The 19,760-nt window shown below is 39.3% G+C and overlaps 1 protein-coding gene across 1 annotated transcript in view; it reads left to right on the forward strand.

Moving 5' to 3' along the window:
* Window positions 1–19,760, forward strand: part of znhit6 (zinc finger HIT-type containing 6) — a 39,707-nt gene that overhangs the window by 880 nt on the left and 19,067 nt on the right. Inside the window, exons 3-5 of the mRNA XM_030727897.1 lie at window positions 1,771–1,877; window positions 2,062–2,147; window positions 7,727–7,830. Of these exons, the coding sequence (XP_030583757.1) occupies window positions 1,771–1,877; window positions 2,062–2,147; window positions 7,727–7,830 (297 nt within the window). The remainder of the gene's footprint in view (window positions 1–1,770; window positions 1,878–2,061; window positions 2,148–7,726; window positions 7,831–19,760) is intronic.

Here is a 19,760-nt window from a genome sequence, read left to right on the forward strand (position 1 = left end):
AGCTATCATTGTTACATTTTTTTATTCTGCAAAATGATATTTATGTTAAGTGCAAAAGAAAATGAGAAGGGGAAGTAATTAAAAGCTGTGGTACATTTCAGTAATGTCAACAGTGACCATTTTTGTTTCTTTCACCCAGCAGAGAGCACAGCGATGGTGCTATGGAATAGAATAAAAGCCTGGATACCATGGAAAAGGAATGAATTTGCCTGGCCTTTGGCCCAGTTAATGAGATATGTGGTTCATTGTGATCATTTGTGACTCCTGCATGGAGCCACGTTTCTGAAAATTTTGTCACTGCTTCTTTTCCACTAATGTGGAAGCAGCCAACATTTCGACAGGTTTTAAAACAGATTATTACATGGTGTTACATGGGAAGAAAATCATCACTTACAGAATTAGTAGGCTGCATCTGTCAGTCATTGGTATATTATTTGTCAGAGTTCCTCCTGTAGCCATTGACATCAGTGGTTCCAACTTTTGGCCCAGCAATTTAGTAGTGTAATGGTGGTTTCAACTTTTTGGCACTGGCAATATTATACAATATTTTCTTCAGTGGAAATGTGTGGAACCAGTTCTAGATTGGGAATTGGCATCACATTGTTGGAAAATTGGTATTGTTGTCCAAACATTTTCAAACTGAACTGGTTTTTAAATCGCATCACACTATCTTTGTCTACGATATGGCCTTAGATAGCTTAGTAGGTGCAAGATTTCATGCAGAATTTAAAACAAAGAGACAAAACCTTTATCATCTCATCACAGGCAATTGGTTGTTTGTAGTGTTGAAACTGCACTGGGATAGCATGATTCTTCATAAAGTTTTGTTCCATTTGTGTCTAATATCACTAGTTTAAAAAAAAAAAAAAAAAAAAAAAAAGCTCAAGAAATACAATCTTTCACCTTTCACATCTTCCACCAGAAAAATAATATCGATGACTGACAGATGGTTGTGTTTTTGTTTTTACTGACTGCACTTTACTTTGATTCATGTCCAGCGCCGGCGCGCCTCAGGACAGCACGCCTCACTGAATCTCAATGGTCCGTTTGCACGTTCTTTGAATTCTGTAGATGCTAAAGCATTGGCAACTTCACCTTCTAATACTGAATGGTACAAAAATGTCATTGGTGAACATTTCTTTAAGATTTATCTGATGGGGGCTAACAAATGCTCTTTCCATTCTCGGATTGTTACCTGTTGTTTTTGGGCATCATTCGGCATTCCTTTTACATAGTTTCTAGGAATACAGTCTCTGGCACGGCTCGGTCCACATACCTGTCTCTCAGTAAGAGTCTGAAAACTGGCCTAGTCATGCTCAGATAAAATCCCAAGATTTTTGTGCTTGTGTGTGAAGGAGTGTGAGCTTTTAATATTTAAGATCTTTCGAAAGCCAGTCATGCACCCCCCCCCCCCCCCCCCCCCCCCCCCCACCCACCCAATATCGGATTCATTAATATTAAGTATTTAAGTAAATATCAGCAAACTACTTTCTTACTTGGATAGGTAAACTGCATTATGTACCTTAAGTATTACATAATGTTGGGTATTTTTGTGGCAGGTCTTTACCGATTGAAACCAGACACAAATGCGTATTGAAAATACTTGTTAGGGTTAATATTGGGTTTTGTTTTAATCTGAGAGGTGGTGCATTTGCTACCATTCTCGTCACACTGTAACTAAATTAGACACAGCACACAAGTCAGAAGCTTAAACTCTGTTTAAATAATGATATCACTGCCTTACAAACGCTTTCTGTGTGTCTTGTGTAGCTTGCCATGTGTGAAGAAGCACAAGGACGTTTCAGGATGCAGTGGCGTTAGAAATAAAACTGCATTTGTGACTCTGTCACAATTTGATGAAATGGCACTTCTCAGCGGTGAGCAGCTTCTTTGCTTGGCTTATTCTCTACATAGCAAACAGAATCATTTTGCCACTAAAACATTATTTGATTTTGCTAAAGCGTTTAAACATAATCGGTTTGAGGTTGTTTTATTAGTGTGTAGTATTATAAAAATGAATTATTTTCTCTTTTTATCATTGACCCTTTGCCTTAACTCTAGATTACAGGTTTCTGGAGGATACTGGCCGATTTGCTGATGGCGCCACCAGAGACAACCTCATCCAGGCTCCTCGTGTCACTTTGAAAGTAAGTCCTCTATTTATAGATTTAGTATGAAACAGTTAAATATTGTATCTTTTGTGCTCATGTGAGCATGAATCCAGGATGTAGTGCACTTTGGTGACCTGGTGCATGATTTGAGAAATTTGAGAGAATTTGTTTATTCTTTTTATAACTAATTTTAACAATATTGATATACATTAGCTTGGATTTACATTGGTTTCAACCAGTACCACCTAGAAGGGCAAAGTGCAGTACCAAAATATTTGGTGAAAATGTATCCCTTCATTTGTTTACGGTGTAACAAATGTATGAAAAGGAAGGGCATCTGTTGTAAAAAAAAAAAAAAAAAAAATCTGCCACATTCTCCTCATAGGAGAGCGTTATTTGGCTCCTGATGAAACCTTTTAGAGAAGCTGAAACCCTTTCAAAGGGTGCTGGACATGCACTCACCAGACACTTTATTAGGTACAGTGCCTTAATATCTGTGGCATAGATTCAACAAAGTGCTGGAAACATTCCTCAGAGATTTTGGTCCATATTGACATGATAGCATCACACAGTTACTGCTGATTTTGTTGGCTGCACATTCATGATGAAAATCTCCTGCTCCATCAATTTGAGATCTGGTGACTGTGGAGCTCATTTGAGTACAGTGAACTCAGTGTCATGTTCACAAAACTAGTTTGAGCTGATTTGAGCTTTGTGACGTGGCACATTTCCTGCTGGAAGCAGCCATCAGAAGATGGGTACACTGTGCTCATAAAGGCATGGACATGGTCAGCAACAAAACTCAGGTTGGCAGTTCAGTGATGCTCAGTTGGTACTAAGGGGCCCAAAGTGTGCCAAGAAAATATCCCGCACACCAACACCAGCCTGAACCATTGACAGGTTGGATCTATGCTTTCATGTTATTTGCCTCTATTTCTGACCCTACCTTCCAAATGTTGCAGCAGCAATCAAGATTAATCAGACCATCAGACAAATGTTTTCACAATCTTCTGTTGTTGTTTGATGAGTCAGTGTGAAATGTTTCCTGTTCTTAGCTGATGGTTGTGGCACCTGGTGTAGTTTTCTGCTGCTGCTGTAGCCCATTTGCTTCAAAGTTCAATGCGTCATGAATTCAGAGATGCTCTTCTGCACACCTTGATTGTAATGAGTGGTTATTTGAGTTACTTTTGCTTTCTGATGAGCTTGAAGCAGTCTGTCCAGTCTTCTCTGACCTCTGATATCAACAAGGCATTTTCACCCAGAGACCTGCTACTCACTGGATATTTTCTGTTTTTTGGTTGTGTGGGAAAATCCCAGTAGATCAGCAGTTTCTGAAATACTCAGATCAGCCCACCTGGTACCAACAACCATGCCATGTTCAGAGGCACACTGAATTACTGCCATGGGATTGTCTGATTAGATATTTGTGTTAATGAGCAGTTGAACAGGTGTACCTAACAAAGTGGCTGGTGAGTGTATTTAACCAATGTGATATGTACATCTTGAAAATCAAAAGTGAACACTATCAGTTTCACATCAGAAGAATCCAATATCCCTTAACTGTTTTCTTTTTGTGCTTTTATTGCTTTGCTTGTATAATTTGTGGCTGCAGTTATGCAATTCTTACTTTTGTTACTTCAAACCACAGACATTCCTTTGTATAAGAGTTCATACTGGCTATTACCTGTTCTGTTACTGCAACCCAACTCAAGTGGCATTTGATAGCTTGAAGTAATTTGTGTTCTTTTATTGGAAGCAGTGACTGCCTCTTTTTAGAGGCAGTCACTGCTTCAGCTGTAACAGATCAATCAAAATAATGAGGCATATTCTCAGGGAAAGATAAAGGCTTGGCGTATGATGAGCTTTGGGATTTGGTTTTCCTCCAGAACATTGCAAGTGCAGTAATCTGTTATTTGGCCTTTATATCCCCACCTTTTTAATAAATCTCTTTTTTACTTTCTCTTGCTGCCAATCTGAAGTTATAAAGGAGCCAGAAAGGAAATGCTTGTCCTTTCAAATTTAGATGAGGGTCGTAGGAGTTCAGGCCATCTTTGGCTTGATTGCTAATGAAACTCTCACAGCAGTATTTTTTGGTGTAAAACAGATGTCTGGTAATTGGATGTATTTGTACAGAGAAGACACCCCCCAACTAACATTTCCATTGAACTTAAAGGTCAGCCATCCTAGGTTCCAACATATCTGTTATTAAGTAAGAATAACTAATAATAGAGGCTGTCTTTTACACCATTTCCTGTTTAAGTGAACAGCTGTTTTGTTTGATGCATGTTTTGAGGGCCTCAAGCCACTCATTTCTTTATAGTTTGCTATGAAAATGTGAGATGGAGTTTGGATTTAGTGAAACATGCAAACACATGAAAATGCAGTATATAAGGAAAAACAGGCAACATTTGGTACGACCACCTTAATTCTTCAACACAGCTTGAACTCTCTTAGGCAGCTTTCTTGCAGTTTCTTGAAGTAGTCTTCAGGAATAGTTCTCCAGGCTTCTTGAAGGACATTCAAAGCTCTTCTTTGGATGTTGGCTGCCTTTTGGTTTGGTTTTGGTTTAAGATGATCCCACACTGCTTTGATAATGTTGAGGTCCGGGCTCTGGGGAGGCCAGTCCATGACTGACGGTGTTCCAATGTATGTATTTCTATCCTGGTATGCTTTTACTGCAGTGTGTTTGGGATCATTGCCATGCTGAAAAATGAAGCTGTTGGCAATCAGACACTTAATAGATATTCAATGGTGGCGGTACTTGCCTGTGTTCATACTTGCATCAATTTTGACAAGATCCCCAACATCACTGACTGACATGCAGCCCCAAACCATGTTGGTGCCTCCAACAGATGGCTTTTGTCACTCACTGTACATCTCCCCTGAGCTCCTCTGTACATACTGACAACGATTTGAGCCAAAAATTTCAAATCTGGATTCATCACTCCATAGTCCACTGTAAGGGGCTCGACACACGGGGAGCGACGTCGCTCGCTCTCCATTCATTTCCTATGGAGCTTGTGCGATGAGGCGACAATCGCTTGCCCTCCTCCAGCTAAGCGACCGGCGACATTCGTGCATGTGAAATTTCGAGCTCGTACACGTAGACGTGCACACGCGACCAGGCGACGCGACACAACAAAGTTGAAAAATGTTCTACTTTTGTCGCTGTCGCGTGGCGCTAAACCAATCAGCAAGAATTTCATTGACTGACCAATGAGCGAAGAGTATGCTACACACTGCAGTCTGCAACCACTTCAGCACGAAGGAAAGCATCGTTTTATCTGTTTGACTTTCCTATATTAAATGACACTTCATGCAGTGATTATCGAGTTACATATAAAAGGCAGCCGTATGAGAACGTGTTGGTGTAACACTAACGTTAAACTGACGGATAGAGAGGACTTTTGTGCTAATATAGGATGAACCCAAGGTTGTCTTTTTCTTTTGTAGCGGAGCCTTAACAGCAAGATTTCTGTCAGTTCCAATAAAATCTTTAGACTCCTCATCTTTATTGCCGTGTCTGACACGGACTGCTTTTAAAATGTCTAAATCCCTCCAGTTTCATAACCAATTACATTTCTTGGAGACGAGTGATGTAAGAGCGTGATTCGCAAAGCTGCCGTCGCTATCGCGTCCCGTGTGTTCGGTTTCACCCCAGTGGCGATGCGACCCATTCGTCGCTGTCGTTTGTCGCTCCCCGTGTGTCGAGCCCATAAGTTGGCATGCCTTTCCTTCCTGTTTCCCCTCTTTAAGAATGGCTTCTTGACAGTCACTCTTCCGCTGAGACCATTTCTGATGAGGCCTCAGTGAACAGTAGATGGATCAGCTGAAGGGCCAGATGCATCTCTCAGGTCTTTGCTAGATTTTTTTCTGATTTCTTAAGGACTTATAGATACTGTTCAACAGCTGTTGTTTTTTTTTTTTTAGGCCTGCTGCTTCTTTTGTCCTCCAGTTTTCCAGTTTATGCAAACTTTTTTAAGTACACACTACACTCCATGCCAAGTTTTCATCTAAGTTTTCACCAAGGCAGCTCACTCTCTGGACAGTATTTACTTTTAAGGGAATAGTACTATATTTTCATTTTGTTTTCTTTGTTCTTTTAAACATACTTTAAGAAGTTTGTAGTGAAGTAAAAACAAGTGCAAAGTGCAGACTTATTTGCCCTGTTGAAACTCATTATAATGCACCAGACATCATTTTGAGTATTATTAATTTTTTATTTTTGTACATAGTGCATGTGCAGCATTCATTTAATTGTTTAGTAAAATTCATTTAAATGTTTAGTAACAAATAAAGTAAAAAAAAGTTTTTGATTACAGGTTTATTTTATGTACTTAAGTGGTTATAACCTGTTAATGTAATATAAATAAATAAGTCATAATAAAACAAAGGCAGTAGATTTTTAAGCACAGTTTTAAAGTTAAGACATTTATGAAAGTTTGATTTTATTTGACCTTGAAGAAGAGGTCAGAGAGCCAAAGTAACACAATATTTAGAATCCCCATATATCCATTCTTTATATGCCTACATGCTGTCAGTACAAACAATGGCAGTAAGAAACATAGTTTTAAATAGCTCTACATATCATTATTATCACTTTGACCTTCAGCTTAATCTATTGACCTTGAAGGAGAGGTCAGAGATCAAATGTGACATATTTTAAATCGTTATACTGCACTATCTCTATGTTGACAATACACACCACATTTGTACGTTTTTAAAGCTTTTTTTTTTTTTTTTTGTCAAATTTGGATCAATAAATCATTAATTTGAATGGATTGTTAACATGACCCCAATTTTCAGAATTCATTTAAAACTTTTTGAGCTATCATGTTTACAGACAGAATGGCATGCACACAAACAGTACAAAAAAATTAAAATAACCTCCTTGGTGGATGTAATGAGGGGTAGCTCAAGACTTTTGCACAGTACTGTAGGTTGAATGGTAATTTTCCAGATAATGAACTACAGTGCTTCCCAGCCTTTTTCATCCAGTGTACCACCACAGACCTGTCAGATGAACATGATAACCTCTTTATAAACAACTCTTCCTTAACCATTTTAACTGTTCATAACTATAGCTCACCATTTCAGTCATTCCTCCGAGCTACTACTCTATCTAACAGCTGTTCAGTGGCTACTACTAATCCTTGTATGAGCTGCAGTACTTTTTTTTTTTTTTCCTTCATATTTTGAGCCAACTCTTCCCACTGTTTCTGCATTGTGTTTAACTAACAATTATCCACACGTATTAGCTGACTGTTTCAGCTGTTGGAATCATTTTAGCTTATTTATTCCCATCTTAATCTTTCCATCTATCCTCGCTGCTACAGAAGTACCCCCTGGGGAACTTGGGAATCACTGCTGTACAGGGCTGTTCTATGTTTATGGGGCTGCAACAAAATTCTAATTGTATACGGTTAATTATTATAGGCAAGAAAAAAAAAGATATTCACATTGAAAAAGATGAAAATGTCATTTTTGCTGCTTTTGTTTAAAATGACAAGAAATTTAAAGTTGTTGCTGTTTGATTTGGTGTTTTGACCACTCATTCAGAATATTCATTTTACTAATATTATCCACTATGTTATATTTAATTTTCTGTTGTTCAGTCCAAGAAACTGGCCTCCAATGCCAGGAAGATGAACATCACCCTGAGGTTTCTCCCCATCACCTTCACTAAGAGCAGAGAAAACTCCACCTTCTTCTTTACAAAGTAAGCATACAACTACTCAAATGCAGAGACTTGTTTTTATATCTTTGTCCTGTTTTTGGTTATACTTTTGAACAATCACTGTTGCATAGAGTTAAAGATCAGTATGTATTTCAGAATATATTTAGGGTAAGTTAGTAACTCAGACTCATCACTTTCTTCATCCTGCAAAGTAAGGCCTCGTCATTTCCTTTGTTATCACATAATGAAATATGTACACAATTAATCTTCGCCTACACATATCCTACACAGGTACGAAAACAAAAAAGAAACGCATTATAGCACAAACACAAGTAATGATAATACTACATAGTTGTTTGGAGTTCCTTCAGAGGAACACCACTACAAACCTTAATAAGACATTATGGTGCTGTTGAAGATCCACTTAGTTGCAGTTTAAAACAGGATTTTAGTGTTTTCTGATTAAGTCCCACTTAATCTGCTGCGCTTAGTGATGTTTTATTTTACCACAGGATGGCACTCTTGTGAAGCCCTACCACCAGTTTTATCTAGAGCTGGCTTTCCACAGGTTATCTCATGGCAGTCTTGTGCATGTAACAAAACTTCAGTCTCTACCCACATTTATGAAAGATTCACCTACCCACCATGAATGTCCTTAAATCGTTAAACAAAAGGAGTTTACAGTTTTGCTGTAGTTTGCTAATGTAAAGAAGGACACCTTTTTAAGCTCGGATGGTATAACCGTTATGTTAGACCTTGTCGGATGTGCCATCATGAATATTTTTGGAGAACCAACATACAAACACATGTCAGGCTGTTCAAAGGATCAGTGGCACCGTAGTCCAGCTTAGACAGCTTGCAGTTCATTTTCTCCATTCTAGCCCAGTTTCTATAGAATGACACAGCTCAGCTCAACTCAATTTCAGATAATTTCAGATAATACCCCTTCATTCTTAGATAGTGGTCATGGTAGCATCACATCAAACTGCTTTGACATTGTGCTTTATAAAGGCTGAAGGAATGAAGGAAGAAAGACAGGAAAATCAGGAAGGTATGAGTAATTTCATATCTCATGTCCAACATCCTGTGTAAACTCCAACATCCTATGTTGCACATGTGACAATTCTAGTGACACTTCTCTCTGGCCTGTAAGCATCCTGCAGTATTTTCATGTTACCTTTTAGTACTGGCTTACATCGTTTGGAATCTCGACTGGAGTGGTACCAAAAAAGTTTTGCCAGAGTTTTGCCGATGTGCTGTGCACAGTGGAAAACCAAACACCATTAAGAGAGAGTTTCAGAAAAGTCTCAGCTTAGTCAATATTGCAGACTTGAGTTATTTAGACACAGATGCTTTATTGTTTTTTTTAGACACTGAATTAGAGTATTTGTGAATTTTGTCAAATTTGTTCAATTGCACTGGTTGTCTTGTCATTTTTGGCAGCTTTTCTCACTCCCTGGACAACCTTGTGCCAGTCATTTTGCAATTTCTTTGAGGGTTGTCCCAACCACTCTAATCCCACAGTTGAAGAATAGAGAAGTGGAAGGCAGGGGGGGGAGGGGATTGTTATTGAACTGCACATTAAAGTTTTATGAGTCTTGAAATGCCCAGGGACAACATTAGGTGCCAATCAGGCTTGCCACTAAAAGAAACCTTTGTCATTCCTTCCAGCTGGTTTTATGTTGTTACTTTCCCTTTCACCACCCTCTTTTCCATCTGTAAAGTCAACCACTCTGTCATGTCTGTCTCTGGTGTTCTTCAGGTGCTGATTTAAGTGAGCACATCACAGGGTGAGACAATTTTGTCAAGTTCTTGTAGCAGACTCCAGCTCGTTGCCTGAAAGTTTTATTAGGATTTCTGCTTTAGGTTTCTTTTTTTTTTTTTTTTTTTTTTTTTTGCACAAATATTTATTTCTAAGATGTGTGCACAAGATATGAGATTTTTTATCCTTTTGTTATTCTAGTGCCGGTAGAGGAATCATCAGCCCGCAGCACAACCTTTGTTTAGTCTGGCTTGTTTCACTGTGTCTTGCTAGATTTTTCAACTAACCTCAACAGTGCACCATTTACACACTAACAAATAAACACAAGGGTTGGGATAAAAAGGTCTACAATTAATAAATGGCAAAAGATTGTGAGCAAATTAGTTTCAGAATGTACCAAGTACATAATATAAAAAGCAGATGTGTGAACGGTGTGAGTGCAGCTGGTTAGCGACATATTCATGCTACGCACTCGCAGTGCCAGAGAAGGATCATTACTGGCATACAGCTGACTGGAGGGTTTTCATGCCTGGCGGTGGTGTGTGTACGTGTGAGTATACATGCATATGCGGTGAATGTGAGCTTGGTAGCACGTGTATTTTTTTTGATTAAATGTTTGTATGCAAAATAATGGCTGTGCAGCTCCTTTTTTTTTTCCACTTCGTACCCAATGACTAATTTAAAAAAACAAGGCATGAACAGTAACGAAAAAAACTTGAGGCTGCCTCTCAGTCCAGTCCTTAGAGGGTAATAGCTGGCATTTGGCAGAACATTGGGTGTAGTTGTATTAGGATAGAATTATGTTTTCTACAGTCTCGGTCTGGCAGGGCAGAGAATTTTCCTCATAGACAGCTTGAGTGGACTGGACAACACATTTCAGGAGCAGTTACTGCATGTAATAACTGAAAATATTTCTATAATAACTTGGGATAATTAGTAATATGAGCTGGTGTGGTTTCATGCCCTGTATATTACTTTCCCATATGTTGGGAATCAGCCTCAATTAACCCAGCTTTCTGGGTGAGTGCGGCTCTAATTTTGCTTCCAGTTATTGACAGGTGTTGACCAGTGAAGTCTGAAATCAAGTGCTTCTTGTTGAGAATAAAATATAAAATAATGCCTTTGTAGTTGAATAAAAGCACTGGTAACCCATATGCACCGTAGACTTGATAGATATTTTGGATGCTTGGCATGTCTTACAGTAGGTTTTGTGTAGTATTTAATTTTTTCAAAACTTGGCATAAAAATAAAGTCAATTCAAACTGACACATCTGTTGCATACACTTTCTGCTCTAACATTTCTGTCACTGCTTTTTTTTCAACCATTATATTTTTTTTTTTCCTTTATCATAAATTATATTCTTATAGCTCAGTCACACTAAAGTAAAACTAGGATGGCAACCTCCTTGAAACTAGGATCAGTGGTTGCCGTGTGATTGCATTAACTTTTTCGGCATTCAGAGACCAATTGTTAGTAGTTGCAGTGACCACTTTTGGTCGCAAGGCAATTACACAGGTTGCCTGTCTCCAAGCAATCTCTATCCTACTTAAACTGACTGCAGTCAGTCACAGACAGATTGGCAAAGGTTTGCAAATAATTGCCATCTATTTTATAAACACAGACAGACAACTTGTTGCAGCCAGTCTGTGCAGATGAGTGCAACTTGTCTGTGGTGCATCTCTTCGCAATATGGGACTCAGCTCAAGTGGTTGCATTCTGGTTATATTCCTACATAAAGGCAAAGCTGCCAACCTCCTATGCCATCTTGAAGTTAAATCATTGTCCTGCAGCAACTGCATCACTATTTGTAGAGGAATTTTTCAGTTTCTGTTTTAGATCTATGAGGTTCTGGCTGGACTCTGAATGTAAGTAGTTAATGTGAATTTCTGTTTAATGTGAAAAGAAGGACGGAAATTCCCTCAGCCTGTGAGCTGCAATTGTTGATACAAATATTATATATATCATAAATATTATTGTAAAGTTCCTTGAAATTTCATCATAATTTTGAGACTATATTGCTCACCCCGTCATTAATGTCCCTGATAGAGCTTCAGTTCACATTACATTTATATTGGTCAATTATAAAACCCTTAACTTAATATTTTGTTGCACAACCTTTTGAGGCAATCACTGCAATCAAGTGATTTCTGTAACTCAATTAGATTTTGGACATGTTGACAGGTATTTTGGCCCACTCCTCATGAGCAAACTGCTCCAGCTGTCTCAGGGTTGAAAGGTGCCTTCTCCAGACTGCATGTTTCAGCTCCTTCCACAGATGCTCAATGGGATTTATATCATGGCTCATAGAAGGCCACTTCAGAATGGCCCAATGTTTTGTTCTTAGCCATTCCCGGGTGTTTTTAGCTGTGTGTTTTGGGTCATTATCCTGTTGGAGGACCCATGACCTGCAACTGTCACTGGGCAACACATTTCTCTCCAGAATGATAGTCTTGAGACTTCATTTCATTGAGATTTCATTGTACTCTGCACAGATTCAAACCACCCTCTGCCAGATGCAAAGCCTCCTCCATGTTTCACAGTAGGTACAGTGTTCTTTGTAGGCTTCATTTTTTGCATCTGTGAACATAGACCTGATGTAACTTGTGAAAAAGCTCCAGTTTTGTCTCACCTGTCCAAAGGACATTTTCCCAGAAGCTTTGTGACTTATCAGTGCATATTAATTTTGGCAAATTCCAGTTCTCTTTTTATGATTTGCTTTCAGCAGGGGTGTCCTCCTTGGTCATCTTCCATTAAGTCCATTTTGGCCTCAAACAGCAATGGATGGTGCAGTCTGATATTGATGCACTGCGACCCTTGGAGTTCACCTCAGATCTCTTTGGGAGTTATTCTGAGCTCTTTGTTAGCATTTGTATTATCTGTCTCTTTAGTTTGTCATCAATTTTCTTCTTGTGGCCCGTCCAGAAGGTTGACTACTATCCTGTGACCCTTAAACTTCTGAATAATATGTGCAGCTGTAGTCACAGGAGCATCAAGCTGCTTGGAGAGATGGTCTTGTAGCCTTTATCTTTAACATGCTTGTCAATAATTGTCTTTTTCATCTTCTCGAGACAGCTCTATCCTTAGCTCTTTCTGTGCTCCATGTTCAGTGTGATACACAACTTGATACAAACAGCACGGTTACTACATGACTAATTTTCACCCTTTAAATGGTGAAAAGTTGAAACATGTCCCTATGGTAAACTTATTTCAATCTTTTCTAGGGGTACCATCATTTTTGTCTAGGCCAATTACAATAGTTTGTTTTTAAAATAATTTCTGTTAAACCACAATTCAGAAGCAATGTCTGATTTTTAATACATTTTTATTTATTATTACTTTTGTCAGTTTCAAGTTATTTCAGTGACCACTGTGGGATTTTTTTTAACAGAAGGGTACCAGCAATTTGTTCATGTCTGTATCATTGTGGAGACTCAGTTCCATTATGCTGGCACGATAAGTGTACAAAGGTACAGACTGTATTCTTGTTCTGGATAGGTTAATTATACTGCTGTCTGGGAAAGTGACGGACAAATGGGTAGGGGTCACAATAATCAGTGTTCTGGAGCAGCATATTATGAAAGTTATATGATCTAAATCTAATTATAATCCACTACCAGTGTAATTGACCTACCTGTGATAAGTTGCTGTGGAGAAAGAATGGTTGGTGTGACATGACCACTGCAGTTAGATAAGATAAGATAGATAGATAGTTACATGTCAGGGTTAAAAGTGTGTTCACATATGCACTGCTATACGCTTGTTGATCAGTTGTGAAAGTGGTGGCTTGATGGTGTATCATATTTAACAACTGCCTGGTATTTTTACAAAATAATCCTGGTTTAATAAAAAAATACAGTTGTGGGAAAAAGAAAGTACAGCCTCTGTCTATGGTTTTATATATCAGGACATTAAATTATTAGCTGGTTCTTTTTAGAGAGAAGAGGCTTTCTCCTGGCAAACCCCTTCAAACAAACCATACACTGCATAGCCTGACCTTGCTTCTGTGAATGATTGCAACTGTCTTGAATGTTTGACACATAATCCTTCTCACTGTAGAATGATGGACTCCACATTGTTTGGAAATGGCCTTTATGACCCTTCCCAGATTGATAGGAAACAACAGTTTTTCTCTAAGACCGCTGATGTTTTTCCTCCTTGGCATTGTGTGAACAGATAGCCGAATGCTCCAGTGCAGCAAACTGCCAGAACTTTTATAGAGGTGTTCACACTTGCTGATGATCAGGTAATCAAGTGCATTTGATTAGCAGCACCTGGCTGCTACTTAACCTCTTAATTCTTATGGAAGCAGTAAGGGTGCACTTAGTTTTTCACGTGTTTTCTGCATTTTGGCTTAGTTTTTGTCAAATGATGTGTAATATGTCATGTTTTGTACTGAGGTTGTATTTACCTAATGTTAAGACCTGCTGAGGGCCAGGTTATTTTTTTTTTATTATGTCCTGATACTTAAAACCTTAATGTTCGAAGAGGGTGTACTTTCTTTTTACTACTGTAACTGGCAACAAAAAGACAGCCTTTGTCTTGCTCTCAAGGTGGCTGTTCTTGTAATGATGTGACATTACATGTAAACTATTAATAGTGGAGGTAGCTTTTTATCCTTCAGAGGTCTAAGTCACCGTTGATGGTAACCCTAACTCCATATTTTGGAGTCTCTTGAATAGTGCCATCTGTGCCAGTTGGAATAATAATTTTCTTTGTTCCCTGATTGCCAAGACTTGTGAGAACAATTTCAAAAAAACCAAAAATGACATATTACATAATATGATTGCCTAGGGTAAAATTTTAGTTTACAGTTTGTAATGTCACCTGTGACAACTTCGATCTCAGAGGGTTAAAGTTGTTTGGTGTTTTTTCCCAAGCATGGTGAAAATATCACTGATCCCTCACTGTGAAGATGCAGTGGAAATTCACATGCAAAATATGGCGCAGCTTAAGTTTGCCGTACTGAGACTATGGAAAAGGGCTGTAATTTTAGTAACTCTATTAGACCAATTAATGCAATTTTGAAAATGCTTTAATGTGGCAGTGATATTCATCGCAGGTTAGTAGAAACCCAAGTAGTGTGTGAGCTATTGCATGTGATGAATGAGTACACAAATGGCTTAAAGCAGTGAGAACCATACTTCACCCAGGATTTCATGGCAGGGGATGACTATTCATCACTTCACTCTCATTTGCATTACCACTTGTGCTTTCCAAGTTCAAATGAAACAATCAGCAGCAGCTTTAGTCAAATGTTTTTTAGACTCCAACAGACAGCCTTTTGGCTGGCTTAGCTTGATACAGAGCAGAATCTGTGTCTGCTGCCATCCAAGGCAAGCCTTACATCAGAATGGCAAGCAGCAGCATCACAATTGCAAACACTGTCATCACTGTTGGCCAGGTAACTGAGGGCTACACATCACTCTTACTCGGGGCATAAGTGGAAATTATTCACAAACTTGATCACGCTAGTAGGGCTGCATAAAACGATTATTTTAATAATCGAGTATTCTATCGATTATTCCAGCGATTAATCGAGTAATCGGATAAGAAATACTTTTTTTTTAACAGTTTATCTGCATATTTTAACTTCCGTACTGCAGTTTTTCGCCTGTGAACAAACAGCGGTGAATGGAGCAGCTACAAAGTTCTCTTTTCTTCACCTTAACACTTGCTGATCAGGTGCTTGATGAAGGACCTCCAGCTGTTTCACAGATTTAATGGTGGTTACTAAAAGAAAAAGCTGCTGTTTTGGACGCTGGAAAAACGTTTCCTTTTTCACTACTTGAGCTCACCGTCACAGCTTCGCCTCTTTGCGCTTGCGCAGTTAAAACCGCTGCCTGCTATGAGTGTTTTGAAAACTAGTGGCTGCGGGAGCCATGGCGCATGTGTGAGTAATGGTGTAATGCTTTGTATTCACAAGCATTCTCGAAAATACGTTTCTACTGCAGGTCTATATTTAGTCACTAATAAGGGATTAAAGTATAAAAAATATTTTGAAGGAGCCCCTCGGTCCTGGGGGGCGGGCCTTCCGGTACCGAACCATCGCTAGTGCTAATGGCCCGCGCTCGCTAGCAAACCAGTTCTGGTAGCTACAGCTGAAGTAAAGACAAAAATAGCAGCTGAAATTCTCAGCGAGCACAACACACACAGACACACAGAGAGCAGTGGAGGCGTGGAAATGCATGTCAGCGACAGTTGCCACCCGTCCCGTAAAGTACGGAACACGGCATGTTACGGAGCCGTATTCCACGGAGTCCCGTAACATACGGGGTTCTGTATTTTACGAGACAGGTGGCAACTCTAGTGATGATCCACTCTGTGTGAAAGGAAATCAATCGCAGCGACGGAGAGCTTTTTAGAATGTGTGCTTGTGTATACGTGAGTGATTCACACTCCAGTCCAGTAGGTGGCGGTAATGCAGTTCTATGTTGGTTTGCCAGCCCCCAATAAACCCACAAAAAACGTCAGCACAAATGCTGCTAATGCTAGTGAGGAGCGCCGCTTACACCGAGACAGCTGAGCGCTGCAGAGTTTAAACGAAGCATCGACACAGTAAATTTGTGTCGATAAATTTTTAGAATCGATTTAATCGAGTTAATCGATGAATCGTTGCAGCCCTACATGCTAGATGCTTGTCAGATGAAAAACTTGCAACATGTTGTGCTCGGTTAAATAGGTTTATATGTGTTCAGTATTTTTGTCCTTTCTTTTTTTTTGTACAATATGAGACAAAAGATCAACTTCTCAGCTTTATTTCTAGACATTTACATCTGGATCCGATACAGAGTTCAGAAGATAGCACCTTTTCTTTAAACCCACCCATTTTTCTTTTGAGCAAAAGTATTGGAACAGATAAACTTAAAATAGATTAAAGTGAATAAGACAATATTTAGTTGCAAATCCTTTGCATTACTCTGTTCATTCTCCCCTGTACCAGGTAAAATGCATACTCTATAGGGTTTAAGTCTTTAGACTGAGTAGGTCACTCTAAAACCTTCTACTTTTTGCCCCAATGAACTCATTTGTAGTTTTGGCAGTTTGTTTTGGGTTATTATCTTGCTGCATGAGGAAGGATCTTCCAATCATTTTGGTTGCATCTTTCTTTAAATTGACAGAATGTTTCTGTAGACTTTGAGTTCATTGTACTGCTGCCATCATGCATGACATCATCAGTCTCTGATAAACCCTGCTCTGTGGGGGCAAGCGTTGTCATCTTGAAGGATAGAGTTCGGTCCCAGACTATGGTGACATAAGATTGCCACTGGTTGTAGACTCTCATCTCCATTTCACTGATGAGAAGTCTGATTGTCAGCATCTCGGGTACCAGAAACTCAAAACAAGAGTCAACAATAGAATAAGTTCTCTGGCATTGGCAGAGAAGATTTAGCAAAGTTTTCATGGGTGCAACTCACACACTCAACTCTGCTGGTCGACCTACAAATGCATTTTCCTTATGAGTGTGGCACCATTTGAGGGGAAATGAACAGGCTTTCCAAATGGGATACTTTAAGGTTTATTGTCAGGAAGCATTGTTATACCAAAGAAATAATTGACCAAATATAAATTTTCTTACTTTTTGTGCTATATAAAATTTTGAGCCACCTGGCATTTTGTTACATGTTGCTTCGAAGGAGTCAGACTTTCTTTCTTCTTTCTTCTTTCTGATTTTTTTTTTTTTTTTTTTTTTTTTTTTAAGGTGGTCTAGAGCAGTGGTCCCCAACCTTTTTTGAGCCGCGGACCGGTTTAGTGTTAGAAAATATTTCCACGGACCGGCTTTTAAGGTGTGGCGAATAAATACGTCAAAATAAATGATACGCCCATAACCAAGTGTGATATTTTCTACGTATAATAAAAAACGTGAATCCACTTTGTATTCGTATGCAACTCTATCAGCAGCGTCCTCGTAACATCCCGCCTCAACATGAATAACAGGCTCTCTGCCCACAGCGCTCCCTGGTCAGCTGTTAGAGCCATGGTAAAACATGCCTTCAAAATAAGATACACCGCAAAAACAAATACAGTAGAAATCACCTCAGTCGGATTCAAATGGCCCAGTTTGGGGTCTATTATCGAATTTCGCTGCAATGGCTTCTGCTTCATCTATGAATTTGCTTCTGCAAATTTTATAATCTGAAATTTTACTCGTAAGTGCAAGTTTGTAGCTTACACTTGCCACGATTGTCCCCGGTGAAATGAACTGATATAAACACTAAAACAATTTCCAGGCGTTGTTAGTGTGTGTAGTTGTGCACGAACGAGCCGATGCATGGAAGTGGGCGGACAGGAGCTGAGGAGGGTTTTAGCGCTAAACTCATCCAGTTTATGCGATCACATTTAACTGGAAATTTATTACAATGGGACCAGATTTTTCATCCGAGGTAGGTGAATATCCGACAGATTTATGTGATGATTTTATTGGAATTAATGTTAGGAAAAATCAGGACCTGCAGATGCCATCCAACTAGAGCGAAAACCCGATTTGTGCGACTTCGACTTAGGTGATTTTTACTGTATAAAGCGCATGAAAAATACAACTCACCATAACACTGAATCAGTGTAAGCCCCCTGAGCTTGTTTCTCTGATACTCATTTTTGCTGGCTTCTGGTTTGACTGGGTTCGGCCGATTTCACATGGAGCGTGGCTGCAGAGCCGCGGTGTCAAGCGCTGGAGAGTCAGTTTGATGGCTGGGTCTACCTCACTGCTATCCCCGGTGTTGATAAATAAAAATGGTAAATGGACTAGTTCTTACATAGCGCTTTTCTACTCTTGTTGAGCACTCAAAAATTTAAAGAAGCGTTATGTAGGTCAACCAACCGATTTCGTTAGACAGGCCTGAAGCTTCTGGGTTTAATTTTAGCGGTGACGTATCATGTGAGCAGAAACGTCTTGACACGTCAAGAGGAAGTCATGGAGGGAAGTAACGGAGCGAATCCGCCCATTTTTCAAAATAAAATATAGTTTAGGCGCAGATGATAAGTAAAACGGAAATAATTTAAGTTATTTATTCTTTATGTGCGGCCCGGTACCAAATGTCCCACGGCCCGGTACCGGTCCACGGCCCGGGGGTTGGGGACCTCTGGTCTAGAGCAATATTTCTCCAGACTTTCTAAAGGTCTTTCTTTAGACACTGGCTGCTTTTTCAATCCAGTCCTTGAACCAGATCATTTTCAGAGGAATATTTTTGTTGCTGCTGTTGTTGTTTTGATTTGTTTTGTTTTTTGTTTCTTTCTTTGTTAAGCTAAGCCATGTAACACTGACTCATGAAGCATACCAGGCATCAAAAAGCCACTTTACTCAAGAGATGAGCCAGTGTTGTGTCTACATATAACAGACAACTTTATTTGTTACTAGCAGCCAGTCGCAAAAACACATTTTTCCCATTTCTTTCATTGAGGGTATGAAAAACGCCAAACACAGTTTAACAGTCACCAACAAGGTGATTCTCAAAGAGCTATTGGCTGAAAAATTGGCACATCTCAGCATTGTGTGCAGTATGTCTGAGGAAACTGGACAAAACGAAGACAAAAAAGGCCTAAGATAAAAAAAAAAAAGCAGTTGAACAGTATCTGAAAAGTCATGTCTTTAAGAAATCGGGAAAAATCCAGCAAAGAACTGACACGGGAGCCAAGAGATGTAGCTCTACCCTTCAGTTGCAGTCAAGAAGCTATCCTTAAGGAAGGGAGACAGGGAGAAAAGGCTGAGGTATGACATATTAAAATCTTGAAATCTTTTCAGGTCTTATGGAGTGATGAATCCAGATTTGAAATTTTTGGTTCAAATCATCATCAGTATGTACAGACGACGTCAGGAGAGAGGTACAGTGAGTTTCACCAGCCACCTGTTGTCATGGTTTGGGGCTGCATTTCAGCCAGTGGTGCTGGAGATCTTGTCAAATTGAAATCATAAACGGAGACAAGTACCGCCATCTTTGAATACCATCTGCAAAACGTCTGATTGGTAGTGGAAACAGTCTAGGATCATCTTCACAGAGAATGGAATGAACGGCAACCATCCTCTTTATTGAATGTCCTTCAAGAAGCCTGGAGAACTGTTCCTGAAGACTAAATTACAAGCTGCCTAAGAGAGTCCAGGCTGTGATGAAAAATAAAGCTGGTCATACCAAATATTGATTTTAAACTCACTGTTATTGCCTTATATACTGTATTTCCATGTATTTATATTCACATTTCAGTAAATCACTGCAC

The sequence above is a fragment of the Archocentrus centrarchus genome, chromosome 4 (assembly GCF_007364275.1).
Source record: "Archocentrus centrarchus isolate MPI-CPG fArcCen1 chromosome 4, fArcCen1, whole genome shotgun sequence".
NCBI classification, from domain to species: Eukaryota; Metazoa; Chordata; class Actinopteri; order Cichliformes; family Cichlidae; genus Archocentrus; species Archocentrus centrarchus.